Here is a 20,122-nt window from a genome sequence, read left to right as displayed (position 1 = left end):
TTTCTAAATTCTGAGATGCCAAGCTCTTTCTGTGTAACCTGGTAGTTCCCTAGAAATTGGGGTATCTGTGTGACACCTGGGACTCAGAGTTAGAATTCTGAAGCTTTGAAAATCAGCATTACTCTATATGGTAACTGTTAAAGAAGGTAAAAAAAAAGATCAGACTACAAATAGAAATATGAATGAAATGGACTTGGTTAGGACTAAAGTAATTTGAATACAGGGTAAAGGATGATTTTGACTTCTGTGTGAGACAAAAGAGAGATTTATTTGATTAAAAAAATTTATATTTTCTGTAGCACACTACCTGATTTAATCTGTCTGGTCAATTTATTTAAACAATGTAATTACATGGAACCTAGAATAGGGAATGAGAACTTGTTAGTCTGTGTAGGCTAATGTAATACCCCAATACATCCCAGGATATATGGGGCAGAAAATAAAAAAGTATTTTCAAAGTTCCCTTGAGGGACTGGGGAAAATTATGGAACAATTAAGCTTCATCATCTGGGGAATTCCTGCTATTCTCTTAAGCAATAGGGGCTCCCAATCTAACAAGCTAAGCCCTCAGTCTAGAGGCTTGCCTTATGAAACTTATCTACCCAATGGTGAAGCTGAGCTTATTTATAACTATGCCTAAGAGTAACCCCCAGAGAACTTCTTTTGTTGCTCAGATGTGGTCTCTTTGTCTAAGTCAACTCTGCAAATAAAGTCACTAACTTCCCCATGTAAGAAATGACTCCTAGGGATATAAGTCTCCCTGGAAACATGGGAATGACTCACAGGGGTGAGTCTGGCCCTGGCATCACGGGATTGAGAATGCCTTCCTGACCAAAAGAGGGGAAAGAAATTAAACAAGACAAAGTTTCAGTGGCTCAGAGATTTCAAATAGAGTCAAGAGGTCATTCTGGAGGTTATTCTTATGCATTATATAGACGTTCCTTTAAGTTTCTAGTGTATTAGAATAGCCAGAAGGAAATACCTGAAACTATTGAACTGTAGTGCAGTAAGTAGCCTTGATTCTTGATGATGATGGTATAACTATAGAGCTTTCATCATGTGACTGTATGATTGTGAATACTTTGTGACTGACACTCTCTTTATCCAGTGTATGGGTAGATGAGTAAAAAATAAACACAAAAAATAAATATAAATAAATAATAGGGGAATAAGGAGTATAGGATGTTTTCGGTGTTCTTTTTTACTTTTTATTTTTTATTGTTTTATTGTTTTTTAGAGTAATGAAAATGTTCTAAAATTGTGGTGATGAATGCACATATATATGATACTATGAGCCACTGATTGTATACTTTGGATGGATTATATGGTATGTGAATATATCTCAATAAAATTGCATTTAAAACTTAACTAATTAATTTGTTGAATGAAAAAAACAAGGCAAAGATAAACACAAGATTAGGATGTAAATTTTGTGCTTTCTAGTACTCTGATGTTATTCTTAGATACCTCATTTAACTGACTGATGCCTTTTCTAAGAGCAATGACCAATGTCATCATCTCCTGGCCAATTTCACATTCCTTTCATTATTTTTTAATGCAGTTTTATTGAGATAAGTTCACATAACATACAACCCTTCAAAGTATACAACCAGTTGTTCATAGTAGCATCATATAGTTGTGCATTCATCACCACAATCAATCTTTGAACATTTTCATTACTCCAAAAAAAATTAAAATTAAAATAAAAGAGAACATCCAAAAAATTTTATTCACCTCCTCCCCCATTGTTCATTTACTTGTTTTAACACTCATTCTTTGTTTTTTTAACTTTATCAAAAAATTAAAAAAACAAACAATAAAAAAACATTTCAAAACAAAACCAAAACAAAGGAATAAGAAAAAACAAATAACCTAAAATAACTACATTGCTTCCAACGTGTTCCTACTATACCCCCCAAAAATAAAAAAACATAACCAAATAAGGGAATAAGAAAAACAAATAAACAAACTGCATTGCTTCAAACATGTTTCTATCCTACCCCAAGAAAATAAACTATAACCCAACAAAGGAATAAGAAAAACAAATATCCTAAAATAACTACATTTCTGCAAACATGTTCCTACCATACCCCCCAGAAATTAAGAAATCATAGTCACTCCTGAGCATTCCCAGAACATTAAGTTCACCCTCCATAACTTATCTGTTCTTATTAGATTATTGTTCCCCCTTCACTATTTACTGTCTATTGCTAGGTCCTCTATGTCCTACAACATAAACTATTTATTTTACATTTTTCACAGAGTTCACATTAGTGGTAACATACAATATCTCTCTTTTTGTGGCTGGCTTATTTTGCTCAGCATTATGTCTTCAAGGTTGATCCATGTTGTCATATGTTTCATGATATTGCTCCTTCTTACTGCCAAGTAGTATTCCATCATGTGAATGTATCACATTTTTTTATCCACTCATCTGTTGAAGGAAATTTGGGTTGTTTCCATCTCTTGGCAATTGTGAATAATGCTGCTGTGAAAATCAGTATGCAAATATATGTTCACATCACTGCTTTCAGATCTTCTGGGTATATACCAAGAAGTGAAATTGCTGGACTGAAGGTTAGCTCTATATCTTGTTTTTCTAAGGAACCACCAGAACTGTGTTCCAGAGTGGCTGTACCATTATACAGTCCCACCAACAATGAATTAGACTTCCAATTTCTCCACATCCTCTCCAGCATTTGTAGTTGCCTGTTTAATGGCAGCCAACCTAATTGGTGTGAGATGATATCTCATTTTGGTCTTAATTTGCTTCTCCCTAATAGCTAGTGAAGACGAACATTTTTTTCATGTGTTTTTTGGCCATTTGTATTTCCTCTTCAGAGAAATGTCTTTTCATATCTTTCACCCATTTTATAATTGGGCTGTTTGTACTATTGTCATTGAGTCATAGGATTTCTTTATATATGTAAGATATCAGTCTTTTCTCAGATATATGGCTTCCAAATATTTTTTCCCATTTAGTTGGCTGCCTCTTCACTTTTTTGAAAAATTCCTTTGCGGTACAAAAGGTTTTATATTTGAGGAGTTCCCATTTATCTATTTTTTCTTTTGTTGCTTGTGCTTTAGGTGTAAGGTCTAAGAAGTGACCTCCTAATCTTGAAGATGTTTCCCTACATTATCTTCTAGGAGTTTTATGGTACTGTGTCTTATATTGAGGTCTTCAAATCATTTTGAGTTAATTTTTGTGTAGGGTGTGAGGTAGGAGTCCTCTTTCATTCTTCTGGATATGGATATCCTTTCCCAGCCCCATTTGTTGAATAGACTGTTATGTCCTAGTTCAGTGGTTTTGGGGGCCTTATCAAAGATCAGCCAACTGTAGATCTGGGGGTCTCTGAATTCTCAATTCAATTCCATTGATCAATATATCTATCTTTGTGCCCATACCATGCTCTTTTGACTACTATGGTTTTATAATAATCTTCAAAGCCAGGGAGTGTAAGTCCTCCTGCTTCATTTTTCTTTTGTAGAATGTTTTTAGCAATTCAAGGCATATTTCCCTTCCAAATAAATTTGATAACTAGCCTTTCCAAGTCTGCAAAGTAGATTGTTGGAATTTTGATAGGAATTGCATTGAATCTGTAGATGAGTTTGGGTAGAATTGACATCTTAATGACATTTAGCCTTCCTGTCCATGAACATGGAATATTTTTCCATCTTTTTAGGTCCCCTTCAATAGTATCTTTTAGTAAAGTTATGTATGGTTTTTTGATTGGGTATTTGGGTTATCCATATCTTCTGGTTTCTTCATATGCTTTAAAATTTTCTGTGCTTTTGGCCTCTTGGCATTTGCTCATCTTGATAGTGTTCTTTTAGGATATGCAGTCTTGTTTGAGCAATTATCTATAATTTGTCTGATCTATAGCTTGGTGGAGTGCACTTTTCCTGACTTACCAGCAGGTGGCATCCCTGAGCCACCTATTTCCATCAAGCCAGTTCTCCCCAACTTTGTCTATGCAGTGAGTGGGGGTCCAAACCTTGTGTAGGTTCACTCCGTGCACCAAATTTCTGTATGCAGTTGGGGCCGCAGCACTGAGGGTGGGGGATGCGCCCTGTGCAGTTAGGCAAGGAAGATGGCTTTAAGACCCAGAACACCCAGCCATTCTTGGAGTTTTAAAGCTATTGCAAGAGTCAAACATTTCAGCTCAGATTCTGCTGTGGGACCACAAGTCCCTGGGATTCATGTAGGGCCCTTGGGACTTCCATGGGGGACCCCACCTCTCAGCTGTGCACTCTGCAGGTCTCTGCAGAGGAAGACTGTGCAACATCACAGGCAAGTGGAATCCCCAAGGGGAGCTCTCAGCCCTGGTGCTGCAAAGAGCATCTCTCAGCCCACTGAAAAGATGGCTGTACAGGGCATGGTAATTTCCCACTTCAGTGGACCTCCACCTGCTGCAGCGGGCCATTCCTAGCTATGGGACAATTAACTGTGGGTGTGCAAGAGGCTATTGTCCATGCCAGATACTGAGGCAGGTGCCCGGGGTGTGGAAGGCACTCCCCACCACGCTCAACTGTACAGCAATTACTGCTGGATCCACAGCTGCTTTTGGGGTTTCCAAACCGACCCACCTCCAAACGCTGACCCCAGGTCTCTCCCCACCACGGTGCAGCTGCCACTTCCCCAGCAGCCTCATTCACTCAGTTCTGAATGCAGACTCTCGGTTTCACCACATGCACAGTCACCGTGGCTCTAGTGGAACTTGTCCGGCCAGTACAACCCTGGAACTGGTATTCTGGAGCACTTTCTGTCTTTTATCTAGTGGTTTTCACGCAGAAGTATTTTGCTCTGTCTCTTCCAATCCACCATCTTGGATCTCTCCTCCTTTTATTATTATCATTATTAGTATTACACTTTACATTTTATTTCTTACTCTATCAATCAGTAATATGAGCTCTCTTTATAAAATTCAAAATATGAAGTATATAACAAAAAGTGCATTTCTGTCCCTTTCCTGATCCCACCCAGCTCCCCCCAGAAGGAAACAACATTACTAGTTTCTCATGGATCCTTTTCCTTTTCCTAGAAATCACACTATACACACTCTTTGGCACTTCATTTTTTTTTTTTTTTTACTTTACAATATATCTTGAACATTGTTCTATATTACTATATATAAGCACCTTTGTGAACTTATTTACTGGCTACATGGTATTTCACTATATGTATGCACTAAAGTTATTTGTATCACTAAACCCACATAAATGTCCATATATGTAGTTTGCTGTCTTTTGCCATTAAAAGCAATGCTGCAATGGACCTCTTAGATATACGTGTGTATGGATGTAGGTATTTATATATAATTTTGCAAGTGTGTATTTTCTAAATTAATATGATAGATCAAAGCATACATCCATTAAAATATAATAAGTATTAGGACTTTTTCTCCCAATTTATTATACAACTTACAGCTACCATAAGAGAGTGACTTTTTTCCAAACTTTTTAAACACAGTTTGCTATCAATTTTATTGATCCCATAAATATGAGAATTGCCAGATTATATCTTAAAGTTTTCATTTCATTTCTCTAATTATGAGTGAGGTTGAATATTTTTATTTACATTCTATGAACTATATGTTCATAAATACTGAGTTTTGATTTCCTTCTGGATATAGACAAATTAGCTCTTTTTATATTATTTAAGTAGTAAATATATTTTCAGATTGCTGTTTGTCTTCCGCCTTTTGACATAAAGGATTTATTTCATATTATCCACTGTTGTATGTATTTATGTGTTCTGTGTTTTATGTGACACTAGAAAGGACATCCACATTCAAGATTATTTTTTAAATGATCTGATATATACCAATTTTATGGTTTCAATCTTCATGTTTAAGTCTATGGTCAATCTGAAATTCACATTGTTGTAAAATATATAATCTAATCTCTATTTTCTCTAGATGACTAGTCAGTTGACTCAGACAATTTATTGAACAGTTCATCATTTAATACTGACCTGAAAAAAAACTTTAAGATTAACAGTTTTTTTAAGTTTATTTGTATCTCTGTTTTGTTGCTCTGCCTGTATTGTTATGCCTCAGTGCTATATGGTCTAATTATTGCAGCTCTATAACAGGTTTTCATTTGGAGCAAATGTGGTCCTTCTTAATTATCTTCTTCCATATTATACTGGTAATCAAGGCAGAACAGCCTAAATGTTTTAAAATATTTTAGCACTTCATTTTAAACTTTTCTGAAGCTAGACTGCATACCTCCATTAAAACATCTTTACATCTCAGAATAGATTAAATTTATAGATGAATTTAGGGAGAATTGAGCTGAATATGTGTATTCTGTATAATTCTTCTTTTGTGACTTTCAATAGCCTTCTTGAAAAATTCACTCCAAGATCTTTTTTTTTCACTTCTATTGCAAATTTGATCTCTTTCTCCATTCTAACTACTAAACCAAGGGGTGGTAAACCTTTTCTCTCAAGAGCTAGAAATAAAACATTTTGAACTTTGAGGGACATACAGTGTGTTTTTGTAACTACTCAACTCTGCTGCAGCGGTATGAAAACAGCCATAAACAAATGAGCATGGCTATGTTTCAATAAAACTATCTACAAAAACATGCATTAGGCCAGATCTGGCCCATAGACTGGAGTTTGACAAGCCTGGTTCTAAACGGTCATTTATTTTTCCCTTTAAACTAAACAATAAAGTTTAACATTTAGTCTATCTACTGTATGCCTGGCACTGATCTCCCCAGTAGGCACTTTTATGTTTAAAACTGCTGAATAAAAGTGAAAAACACACTAAGAATAGGTCAGAGCATATATCTACATTCTATACTTTCCTCAAAAGAGAAGATAATTCTATTTAAATAGTGAGCTCAGGCCTTTCAGACCGAGACCAACTACTTTAGCAGGAACAGAGAGGATTGAAGTTGCTTCAATGGCAAGTCTGTCCAGGGTCCTGGAAATCCAGGGAGTTTTATCATTTCTGGTAGCCTCAATTTCCTTTCTCAGATGAATTATCTCTGCATTCATCTTCTCAGATGTCTTCCTAAATCCTTCAGTAAGCATATCTTTTTGCATCTAAAAAGGGGCAGAGGAAGAAATTTTTTAAAATCTCCATTGTATCAAAAATCAGGCTTTACAACTCAGCAGGTGAACTCACTGCCCTCCCCTCTATGTGGGACCTGACTCCCAGGGGTGTAAATCTCCCTGGCAATGCAGGATATGACTCCCAGGGATGAATCTGGACCCAGAATCATGGGATTGAGAATATCTTCTTGACCAAAAGGGTGATGCAAAATGAAATGAATCTCTTCAGTGGCTGAGAGATTTCAAATGGAGTCAAGAGGTCACTCTGGTGGACATTCTTATGCACTATACAGATAACACCTCTTAGGTTTTAATGTATTGGAATAGATAGAAGTAAATACCTGAAACTACCAAACTCCAACCCAGTAGTCTGGACTCCTAAAGACGATTATATAATAATGTAGATTACAAGGGGTGACAATGTGATTGTGAAAACCTTGTGGATCACACTCCCTTTATCTAGTGGATGGATGGATGAGTAGAAAAATGAGGATAAAAACTAAATGACAAATAGGGTGGGATGGGGGGGATGTTTGGGTGTTCTTTTTTCACTTTTATTTTTTATTCTTATTCTGATTCTTTCTGATACAAGGAAAATGTTCAGAAATAGATTGTGGTGATGAACATATAACTATATGATCGTACTGTGAACAGCTGATTGTATACCATGGATGATTGTATGGTATGTGAATATATTTCAATAAAACTGAATTTAAAAAAAAAAGAATCAGGCTTTATATATTTAAGAATTTTGACAAATTGTCTCTAATTTATTCATAAAAGTGGTTTCTCATATCAGATCATGAGTGATTAATATTTCATACAGGGACCATCTTTTGGCTTGGCTGTGGACTGTTAGATAAAGCATCATTTACAACCTTACTAATATTCACCCACCATTAGGGTTTTGCTGGAGTACTAAGCCAGGCATGCGGACAAATGCTATAATGTGTTCCAACCAAACAATGCCAGTTGGGAAGGAGCCATTGGTCTGATTTCATGAATTCTTAATCCCATTTGGAATGCCTGACTAACATATCTTAGAAATAATGGGAACTTCTAAGCTGATCAAGAAATTGAATATAAGCACTTTGAGTGTGCCTGATAATTGGTTGTGACTTTGGTAAAACAATAAATTGCTGCCTACATTAAACTCATCTGGTTGGAATATCTACTTTATATAGAAGGAACTCTTTTTAATTTCTTTCCATGAGATCACCCTATAATCCCACCTAAGAATCAGCTCAAATCTTGGAGAGGTTGCTTATATTCTCCAAGGACTTGGAGGTGGCCAAAGTCATCTTGGACTCCCCAGAGCCTCAGTGTGGAAGAGAACAAAGGGTTTCTTTAAAAATCAGAAAGATTTGTTTTTAGTGAATCAAATATAGTAAATGGACATGGTGGTCTCTTTATGATTTTGCTTTAATCTTCATCCATCCCTTTCTAAGTTACCAAGACAATGATGCTCAGGAACTACATAGGCCCCTGCCAGACTTACCTTCAACTTATGATCCAGCAGCCTTTCCATCTCTCTCAAACTGTTGTCTCTTTCCCTCTCCAACTTGTATTTTAGTTGGGCTATGTTTTCCTTGAGGCTCCTCTCTTGAGCCTCCATCTGTTGTTGCTGCTCCTTCTGTTTCTGTCTTAGTAGCTCCTCTTCCTTTTCAGCTGCCTCCTTTTTGGCCCGCTCCACTACCCCATGAAAGTTTTGAAAGAGAAGAAAATGACAGGTCAGACCTGAGCATTGCCCTGATCAGAAACCAAACAAAATTTTGAAGGGAAAGTGAGAAATCTCTCAAGTCTTCCAGTGATCACACCATCAAGAGCAGGTTTTAGAATGTGGTGGGAAAGGTCTGTCTGGCTGGTTGGACATACAAACTAAAATCCCTCACTATTTTCAGAGTATTTCAGCAGCATATGTGTTCCACAGAAGAAGCTACTTGTTCCAGGAAGCCCTTTGTCTTACATCTGTCAGAGGAAATGTAGGAACCTCCCTGCCCTGCTGTGAGCTGAGCTCTGAACCTGTACCTGCTATTGCCCTTTCTCCCTTGGTGAGGGCTTTATCTGACTGCAGGATCGAGTTCTCTATTGCTGCCTGTGACTGCAGGAAGTTCTGGAGGACTTCATTAGCCTGGGAACAAAACAAGAGCAAAGAATTTAGATTAATACTGAAGAGATTAGTTATGCACAATGAAGTCTGTCCCTGTCACTTTTGCATCCTGCATAAAGCACACTATTGAGAAGGGGCAGACCAAGATGGCAAAGTGAGATGTCCTGGGTTCTGTCAAACAACATAAATTTTGAGTAACAAGCAAAAACTAGCATGATGATCTTTGTTAGAGCTCTGGAAAACAGTTAAAGGTATGCAGTAACTGGGCAAGTACTGAATCAAGAAAAAGGCAACCTAAAAATAATAGGAAACTCTAACGGCACCTTTGTGGGCCTTTCCCTCACCCTCTTCAAAGCTTGGTGGGGAGGCAGTAGGCATGCCCAGTGCAGATCCCTGATCCCACTTCCAGAGGGAGCAGAGTAACTCTTATGGACAAACTGGATGCATGTCTATCTGTGCCAATCTTCTAGTAGAAGCCTGAAGGAATGAATCAGGACACTTGTCACAGGCTTGCCATCCCAGACATTGTCCTGCATGTGGAGGTGGCTTTTGGGGTACAGGAGCATTGCAGGATAGTGATCAAGTCTCAGGAATCTGGAGCAAAGGATTGGGGGTTTGGAGACATCTAGTGTGGTACCCAGGATCAGGGAAGAAACACTATTTGCTGGAGAAGGTAATTTGGATCTGAGTGGATAGGAAATTTCCAGGGTGATGCTTTCAAGTCCAGGACATGATGCACATGCAGAAAAGGCCTGGCAGGGCCCTGTGATTTTGCCTCAAGCTGTTCCTTAGATGCATTATTATGCAGCCCAAGTACAAAAGGAAGGCAGTTAGACAGGATAATCTGCAAAGACTGGGAAATGTGTTTCTCTCCCTTTTGGAGGGAGGGGTGCTTTTAGCTCCTGCATTCAAAGATATCTCTGTCATAACAATAGCTGGATATAAGTTTAAGGAATAGCCACTCAGAGATTAAATTGCAGAGATAACACATTAAAATATTAAATGTCCAGTGTTCAACACAAGATTACTAGGCAAGCGAGGAAACAGGAAACAATGGCCCAGGCAAAGGAGCAACAGAAAGAATTAGGAACAGTCAATGAGGAAGATCATATTTTGAACAAGGCAGACAAAAACTTTTAAATAATTGTCTTAAATAGGCTCAAAAAGCTAAAGGTGAACATGGACAAATAACTTAAGGAAGTCAGAGGAAATAATAGATAAACAAAAAGAGACTTTTAATAAAGAGGTAGAAATCATAAAATGGAAACAGTCAGAAATACTGGAGATGAAAACCACAGTAACTGAAATTTTAAAAATTCCCTAGAGAAGATCAACAGCAGATGATAACTGGCAGAAGAAAGAGTCAGTCAGCTTGAAGATAAGACCATAGAAATTATGCAGTCCAAGGAGCAGACAACAACAAGAATGAAAAAAAGGGAACAGAGCCTAAAACTTTTGGAACACCATAAAGTGTAGTAATATATGCAGAAGAGAAGTCTCAGAAGGAGAAGAAAAGGACAGAGAGAAAATTCAGAGAAATAATGACTGAAAAATTCTCAAATTAAACAAAAGATATGAATATACACATCCAAGATGTCCAACAAACTCCAAACAGGATGAACAGAACCATACCAAGACACACAATAATCCAACTGGTGAATGCTAAAGAAAAAGAGAATCCTGAACATTGCAAAAAAGAGGCACAAGGGAGCCTCAGTAAGATTAAGTGTCAATTTCTCTTCAGATACTATGGAGGCAAGAAGGCAATGGGATGACATATTTAAAGTGGTGAAAGAAATAAAAATGCCAAACAAAAATTCCATATCTGGCAAAACTGCCATTCAAAAATGAAAGAGAGATTCAGACATTTCCAGATAAACAATAACTGAGGAGATTCAATGCCACAAGACTGTCCTTACCTGAAATGCCAAAGGGAGTTTAGTCAGGTTGAAAGGAAAAAACACTAAGCAATACATCAAAGCTGCATGAAGAACTAAAGATTTCAAGTAAAGGTAACTACATGGGTAAATATATACGCCAATATTATTGTAGTTTTGGTTTGTAACTCAAATTTTTAGTTCCTGCAGTATCTAAAATCCAAATACATAAGAATTAGTGATAAATCTGTGGTTTTGGACACATGATGTATAAAGATGTCATTTGTAACAAGAATTACATAAGTTTTGGTGAATGGAGGTGTATAGCAACATAGCTTGTGTATGTTATTGAAGTTAAGTTGGTATCAAGTGCAATAAGATTGTTATAGACTTAGGATGTTACGTTTAAGCCCTTTGGGAATAAAAAGGAAAATACTGAAATATATGCACATGAGGAAACTAGAAGAGATTCTAAAGGGCTCACTACAAAAGATTAACTAAATACATTGATAGGTAGTATTGAAAGAATTGAGGGACAAAACTGTAATAAGACTAACAAAAACCCAACAGAAAAATGGCAGAAATAAGTCCTGAATTATCAGTAGTTACTTTTAATGTAAATGGGTTAAACTCTCCAGTCAAAAGGAGAATGGATAATAGGGCATGATCCAGCTATATGCTGTTTACAAGAGTCTCACCTTAAATTTAAAGGCAAATAGGTTTAAAGTGAAAAGATGGAAAAAATATCCCAAGCAAATAGTCACAAAAGAGAGCAAGGATGGCTAAACAAATATAATGCAAATTAGATTTTAAGTTAAACATTGTTAAAAGGGGGAAAGAAGGAAAATACATTATTGATAAAAGGGTCAATATATCAAGAAGATATAATGATTATAAATATATATGCCTGTGTTGGTTTGTATATATTGTGTCCCCCAGAAAAAGCTATATTCTGTAATGCAATCTTGTGGGGACAGATGTATTAGTGTTGATTAGATTGGAATCCTTTGATTGAGTGTTTCTAAGAAATGTGACTTAATCAACTGTGAGTGAACATTTGATTGGATAATTTTCATGGAAGTGTTACCCTGCCCATTCAGGGTGGGTGTTAATTGGATCACTGGAGTCCTATGAAGGAGTTCACAGACAGAAGGACCTCAGAGCAACTGAGAGTGACATTTTGGAGAGCAGCTAAGAGTAACATTTTGGAGCAGCTGCAGCTGAGACAGACATTTTGAAGATGGCCATTGAAAGTAGACTGTTGCTAGTCCAGAATTTACCTGAGAGAAACTAAGAGAACACCCCCCAGATGTCTAAAAAGAAACGTCCTGAGAGAAAGCCATTTTGAAATGCAACTTGGGAGCAAGCAGATGTAATCCATGTGCCTTCCTAACAGAGGTTCTCCAGATGCCAATGGCCATCCTTCAGTGAAGTTACTCTATTGTTGATGTCTTACCTTGGACACTTTATGGCCTTAAGACTGTAACTGTGTAACCATATAAACCCCCTTTATAAAAGCCAATCCATTTTTGGTATTTTGCATAAAGGCAGCATTAGCAAACCAGAACAATGCCCCTAACAACAAAGTCCCCAAAATATATGAAGCAAACATTGACAGCTTCTACATTAATAGGAGACTTCAGTACACCACATTCAGTAATGTATAGAATATCTATCCAGAACTTCAATAAGGAAATAGAGGGCTTGAACAATACTATGAACAAGCTAGACCTAATAGACATGTATAGAAGAGTTCATGCATCAACAGCAGACTACACATTCTTCTCAAGTACAGATGGATCATTCTCCAGGATAGAAAATATGTTAGGACACAAAAAGAGTTTGACGAACATTAAAAGATGGAAATTATACAAAGTATCTTTTCCAGTGACAATGGAATGAGAGCAGAAATTAATAACAGAGGGAGAAAAGGAAAAATCATGAATATATGCAAATTAAACAATACACACATAAACAAACAATAGATAAAAGAAGAAATCATAAGGTAAATTAGGAAACATCTTCAGAGAAATAAAAACAAAAACAACACACAAAAACTTACGCATGCAACAAAGGCACTGCTCATGTGGAGACTTATAGTTCTAAATGCTTATGTTAAAAAGAAGAAAGGAAGGATTATGGGAAGACGGCAGGGTAGGGATTTCTGGGACTCAGTCCTCCACCAGAAACTGTCTGAAACAATGGTTTTGAAACTCTGGAGGCCAGAAGAACACTGTACAGCTTCTAGAGAAGAGCAGGAGGAAGAGGCTGAATACCAAATTGCTTTCTCTGCACAGTGGCTCCCAGCACCACCCCTCACTCTTTTGGCATACTGACATAAAGGAATATAAAAAGCCTCTTCTCCCTGTCTCTCTAGCTAAGCCAACTTGAAAGGTGAAATCACTGCCCTCCCCCCTACGTGGGATCAGACACCCAGGGGAGTGAATCTCCCTGGCAACGTGGAATATGACTCCCGGGGAGGAATGTAGACCCGGCATCGTGGGACGGAGAACATCTTCTTGACCAAAGGGGGATGTGAAAGGAAATGAAATAAGCTTCAGTGGCAGAGAGATTCCAAAAGGAGCCGAGAGGTCACTCTGGTGGGCACTCTTACGCACACTTTAGACAACCCTTTTTAGGTTCTAAAGAACTGGGGTAGCTGGTGGTGGATACCTGAAACTATCAAACTACAACCCAGAACCCATGAATCTCGAAGACAGTTGTATAAAAATGTAGCTTATGAGGGGTGACAATGGGATTGGGAAAGCCATAAGGACCACACTCCACTTTGTCTAGTTTATGGATGGATGAGTAGAAAAATAGGGGAAGGAAACAAACAGACAAAGGTACCCAGTGTTCTTTTTTACTTCAATTGCTCTTTTTCACTCTAATTATTATTCTTGTTATTCTTGTGTGTGTGCTAATGAAGGTGTCAGGGATTGATTTGGGTGATGAATGTACAACTATGTAATGGTACTGTGAACAATCGAAAGTACGATTTGTTTTGTATGACTGCGTGGTATATGAATATATCTCAATAAAATGAAGATAAAAAAAATAAAAAAAAATAAAAAAAAATAAAAAAAATAAAAAGCCTCTTCTCTAAGATCAGGTGTGGGCACAGCCAATCGCTATTCATGGCTATTGATTAGTGACCTTGGATTGCTGGGGGCCAGGCTGTGAGAATGGCCACTGTTTCAACCTGCCCCAGGTGGGGAGAGGAGACTTAAAGAGGCTAGGCTACCTCAGGCCTGTGGGGGAGAGCTCATTGAAGGGATCCAAGGAAAAAGCTCTTGGTGCCCTTCCTAAATCCCTCCCAGGACACTTTACAGCAGGTCTGTGCCCTCTTCATGGGTCCCTGACCTTGATTTAGCAGGGAGGACTGACTTGGGAAAGTCCTTTTTGGCATGCCCTTCCTCCCAGACTTTGCACTCATTGCAAAAGCAGCTTGAGAGAATGAAAGGAGTGAAGAAATATAGAGGTGGACAGTGGCAAAGGCTTGCTGGCTTTAAAAGGTATGCCAATAAATTAGATAACCTAGATGAAATGAACAAATTCTTAGAAACACGCAAACTACTTACATGGATTCAAGAAGAAACAGAAGATCTTAACAAACGAGTTACTAGTAATGAGATTGAATCAGTAACCAAAAACCTTCCAACAATGAAAAGCCCAGGATCAGATGGCTTCTCAGGGGAATTCTACCAAAGTTTCCAAGAAGACTTAATTCCAATTCTGCTCAAACTCTGAAAAAATTGAAGATGAGGGAACACTCCCTAATTCATTCAATGAGTTCAACATCATCCTCATACTAAAGCCATATAAAGATACCACAAGAAAAGAAAACTACAGACAGATATCTCATATGAATACAGATGTAAAAATCCTCAACAAAACACTAGCAAACCAAACCCAACAGCATAAAAAAGAATTATACACCACAACCAAGTGGAATTTATCCCTTGTATGCAAGGTTGATTCAACGTAAGAAAATCACTTAATGAAATACATCACCTTAACACAATGAAGGAAAAAAACCACAAAATCATCTCAATTGATTCATAAAAGGCATTTGACAAAACCCAGCATCCCTTCTTGATAAAAACACTTAGAACACTAGAAATACAAGGACATTTCCTCAACGTAATAAAAGGCCTATATGAAAAGACCATATTTAACATCCTACTTAATGGTGAAAGACTGAAACTTTCCCTCTAACATCAGGAAGAAGAGAAAGATGCCCACTGTCACCACTGTTATTCAACATTGTACTGGAAGTTCTTGCCAGATGATTAGATAATGCAAAGAAATAAAAGGTATCCAAATTGGAAAGGAGGTAAAACTTTCTCTATTGGCAGATGACATGATCCTATATTCAGAATAGTCTGAAAAATCACAACAAAGCTCCTATAGCTAATAAATGAATTCAGCAAAGTGGTGGGGGTACAAAGTCATAATCCCAAAATCTCTAGTGTTTATATATACAAACAATGAACCATGAGAAGAAATTTTTAAAAAATTCCACTCACAATAGCAACAAAAAGAATAAAATATTTGGGAATAAATCTAACCAAGGATGTAAAGGACTTGTACACAGAAAACTACAAAATAATGCTAAAAGAAATAAAAGAAGACCTAAATAAATGGAAAGATATTCCATGTTCATGGATTGGAAGACTAAATACCATTAAGATGTCAATCCTACACAATGCAGTTTGTAAATACAGTGCAATCCCAATCAAAATTCCAACATTCTTTGAAGAAGTGGAAAAGCTAATCATGAAATTTGTATGGAAGTGCAAGGGGCCCCAAATAGCTAATGCATCTTGAAAAAGAAGAATAAAGTTTGAGGACTCACATGTCCCAATCTCAAAACTCATTACAAAGCCACAGTAATTAAAACAGCATGGTCTTTGCACAAGGGCAGACATATAGACTAGTGGAATCAACCTGAGAGCTCAGAAATCAACCCTCACATTTATAGCCAACTGATTTTTGACAAGGATGCCAAGTCCTTGCTATTGGGAAAGAATAGTCTCTTCAACAAATGGTGCTGGGAAAACTAGATATCCATTTTCAAAAAAAAAAAAAAAAAAAGAACTAGGACCCTCACCTCACACTGTATTTAAAAATAAACTCAAGATGGATCAAAGACCTAAATATAAGAGCCAGAGCTATCAAACTCCTAGAAGAAAATGTAAAGAAGCTGTGCTGATTTGGAGCTGTTATGTACCCCAGAAAACACCATGCTCTTTTAATCCATTCTTGTGGGTGCAGACCTCTTGTGGGTGGGACCTTTTCCTTAGGTTGTTTCAATTAAGATGTGACCCAGCCCATTCAAGGTAGGTCTTAATCCTTTAGTGGAGTCTATTATGATAGGATAAAAGGCAGAGACATTTGGAGAGAGGAGAGAGAAATATGTCCAGAGAAGCAAGAAGGACCCACAGGAGCTAACAGAAAGAGCCACTGAAACCAGAACCCAGGAGAGAAGGATCAACATATGTTGCCATGTGCCTTCCCATGTGACAGAAGAACCCCAGATGCCAACAGCCTTTCTTCAGAGAAGGTATCCTCTTGTTGATACCTTAATTTGGAAATTTTCACAGCCTAAGAATTGTAACTTGTAACTTAATAAATCCTAATTGTTAAAGGCCAACCCATTTTCTGGTATATTCAGCAGCTTTAGCAAATTGAAACAGAAGCATATTCAGGATGTGGTATTTGGCAATGATTTCTTACACTTTACACCCAAAGCCCAAGCAACAAAAGACAAAATAGATAAATGGAAACTAATCAAAATTAAAAAAACTTTTGTGCACCAAAGGACTTTATCATTAAACTAAAATGTCAACCTACTCAATCTGAGAAAATATTTTGAAACCACACATTTGATACAGGTTTAATTTCCAGAATATATAAAGGAATCCTTAAACTTAACAACAAAAAGACAAACAACCCAATTTAAAAAGCAGGTAAAAGACTTGAACAGACATTTCTCCAAAGAACTTATAAAAATGAACAGAAAGCAAATGAAAAGATTCTCAACATCATTAACCATCAGGAAAATGCAAATCAAACCACACTGAAAAAAAAACATTTCCCACCCATTTGAAAGGCAGCTATTAACAAAACAGAAAATAACAAGTGCTGGAGAGGATATAGAAAAATAGGAACACTCATTATTTCTGGTGTCAATTTAAATGGTGCAGCCACTGTGGAAGACATTTTGGCGGTTCCTCAGAAAGCTAAGTATATACCCTAAACAACTGAAAGCAGGGATTTGAACAGATATTTGCACACTGATGTTCATAGCAGTATTTTTCACAATTACCAAAATGATGGAAGCAACCGATAATGGATACATAAAATGTTGTATATACATGCAAAGAATTATTATTCAGCCATAAAAATGAAGTCCTGATACTTACAATAGCATGGACAAACTTAGAAGATATCATGTTGAGTGAAATAAGGCAGACACACTGGGAGAAATATTGTATGATCTCATGGGAGAAATATTGTATGATCTCACTGATTTGAAATAATTAGAATGAGCAAACCCTTGGAGTCAGAATATAGAATACAGACTACCACTGGGTGGGATGGAGATGGGGAATGGGAAGTTAAGGCTTAAAATATACAGGGTTCCCATTTGGAATGATGGAAATGTTTCTGTAATGGATTGTGGTGATTGTAGCTCAACACTGTGAATGCAAGTAACAGCACTGAAATATATAGATCTGAATATGATTAAAAGGGGAAATACTAGATTGAATATATGGTAACAAAATAAAAATTTAAAAATAAATCTGTGGAACTACACTACACAAACAGTGACCCCTAAGTTAAACCATGGATTATAGCTAATAGTACAATTATAAAAATGTGATACCATCAATTGTATCAAATTATTCTACACCAATGCAAGGTGTTAATAATAGTGTGGTATATGGGAATCCTGTATTTCATGCATGATTGTTCTGAAAACCCACAACTTCTCCAATAAAGAAACAGAAAAAAAATCTCAAATGAATAAACTAACCTTTAGCTGCAGGAACTGGAAAAACAATGAACTACACCGAAAGTGAGCAGAAAAAGAAACAATAAAGATTAGCGATAAGTGAAATAAAGAACAGAAAAAGAAAAGAAATATCAATGAAACCAAAAGTCAATTATTTGAATAGACCAATAAAATTGACAAAATTTAAGCTAGAATTACAATGAAAAATGAGAGGAGGGAGAAAAACAAAAATCAGAAATAAAAGAGGAGACATTGCTATTGACCTTACAAAAATAAAAGTATTACAGAATAATTGTACACCAACAAATTAGACAACCTAGATAAAAAGAACAAATTACTAGAAACACACAAATTCCCTAAAGAGACCTGAAAGGAAACAGAAGATCTCAACAGACCAATAACAAATAAAGAAACAGAACCTGCAACCTAAACCACCTCATAAGGAAATGTCTAAGACCAGATGGCTTCACTGGTGAATTCTACCAAATATTCCAAGAATTAACACCAAACTTGCTCAAACTCATCCAAAAATTGAAGAAAAGGGAATACTTCCTAGTTAATTATATGAAGCCAGCATCACCCTAATACTAAAGTCAGATAAAGATATCACAAGAAAAAAAACTTGTAGAACAATATATGTGGTGGTTTGAAGCTGTATATACTTCAGAAAAACATAGTTTTAGCTAATCCACTTCTGTGGGTGAAAACACACTGTAAATAGAACCTTTTGATGGGGCTACCTCAGTTAAGGCATGACCCACCTCATTCAGGATGGGTCTTAATCCTATTACTGGAGTCCTTTATAAATGCAATGAATACAAGAGAGAAAAAGAGAAAACCATGGAACTAAGAAACTGAAATCAATGAAACCCAGAGAGAAGGGAGAGACCAGAAGACGCCACCATGTTCCTTGCCATGTGACAGAGGAGCTAGGATCGCTGGCAGCCAGCCCAAGAATGCCAGTCAGAAAGAAATCATCGCCTTGATGATACTTTGATTTGGACATTTTCCCAGCCTCAAACTGTAAGCTAATAAATTCCCATTGCTTAAGCTGAACCATTTCATTATATTTGCTTCAGCAGCCTAGGAAACTAAAAGATACCCCTTCTGAATATCGATGCACAAATCCTCTAAAAATATGAGCAAACTGAATCCAATAGCATATTAAAAAATTATACACCATAAGTAAGGAGAATTTATCCCACATATATAAGAATGGTTTAATAAGGAAATCAATTATTGTGATACTCCATATTAATAGGACAAGGAAAAAGGAATACATGATCATCTCAATAGATGCAAAAACACATTTCACAAAATCCAGCACCTTTTCTTGATAAAAACACTTAGAAAACTAGGAATAGAAGGATGTGGAGAAACAGGAACCCACATTCATTGCTGGTGGGAATGCAAAATGGTGCAACCACTGTGGAAAAGTGCGGTGGTTCATCAGAAAGTTAAGTATAAAATTACCATATGACCCAGTAATGTCACTTCTAGGGTATGCCCAAAGGAATTGAAAGCAGGGACTCAAACATATTTTCACACTGGTGTTCATAGCGGCATTATTCACAATTACCAAGATATGGAGGCAATCCAAGTGTCCATCCACAGATGAATGGATAAACAAAATGTGGTATATAAACATATACAGTGGAATATTTATTCAGCTGTACAATGAAGTTCTGACACATATGACACATGGAAATCAAATCCTTGAAGGCATCACATTGATTCAAATAAACCACACACAAAAGTACAAATACTTCACAATTTGATGTCACTAATATGAAATAATTAGAATAAGTAAATTCTATAGTCAGAAACTAAAATAGAGGGTATCAGGGGCCACATTGGAGTTAAGAAATGGGGAGTTTCTTCAATTAATATAGAGTTCTGTTTTGGGTGACAGAAAAGTTTTGGTAATGGACAGTGGTGATAGTAGCACAAAAATGTGAATGTAATTAACACCACTGAATTAGATATTTGAATGTGGTTAAAAGGGGAAATTTTAGAGTATATAAATATTACTAGAATAAATGTTTTTA

General features: G+C 36.8%; 1 protein-coding gene across 2 annotated transcripts in view; it reads right to left on the bottom strand.

Annotated features, from left to right (window-relative positions):
• Nucleotides 1-5,043: 5,043 nt before the first annotated feature.
• The window catches only part of LOC119527059 (guanylate-binding protein 6-like), a 39,889-nt gene continuing 24,810 nt past the window's right edge, over nt 5,044-20,122 (bottom strand). For both annotated transcript variants that reach the window (XM_037826693.1, XM_037826694.1), the window contains exons 9-11: nt 9,095-9,197; nt 8,565-8,758; nt 5,044-7,057 (exon numbers count right to left, since the gene is read on the bottom strand). In XM_037826693.1, coding sequence (XP_037682621.1) covers nt 6,836-7,057; nt 8,565-8,758; nt 9,095-9,197 — 519 coding nt within the window. In that variant the 3' untranslated portion in view covers nt 5,044-6,835. The remainder of the gene's footprint in view (nt 7,058-8,564; nt 8,759-9,094; nt 9,198-20,122) is intronic.

The sequence above is a fragment of the Choloepus didactylus genome, chromosome 2 (assembly GCF_015220235.1).
Source record: "Choloepus didactylus isolate mChoDid1 chromosome 2, mChoDid1.pri, whole genome shotgun sequence".
NCBI lineage: Eukaryota > Metazoa > Chordata > Mammalia > Pilosa > Megalonychidae > Choloepus > Choloepus didactylus.
Note: the sequence above shows the minus strand (reverse complement) of the source record. Positions and strands in the feature narration are given on the sequence as shown.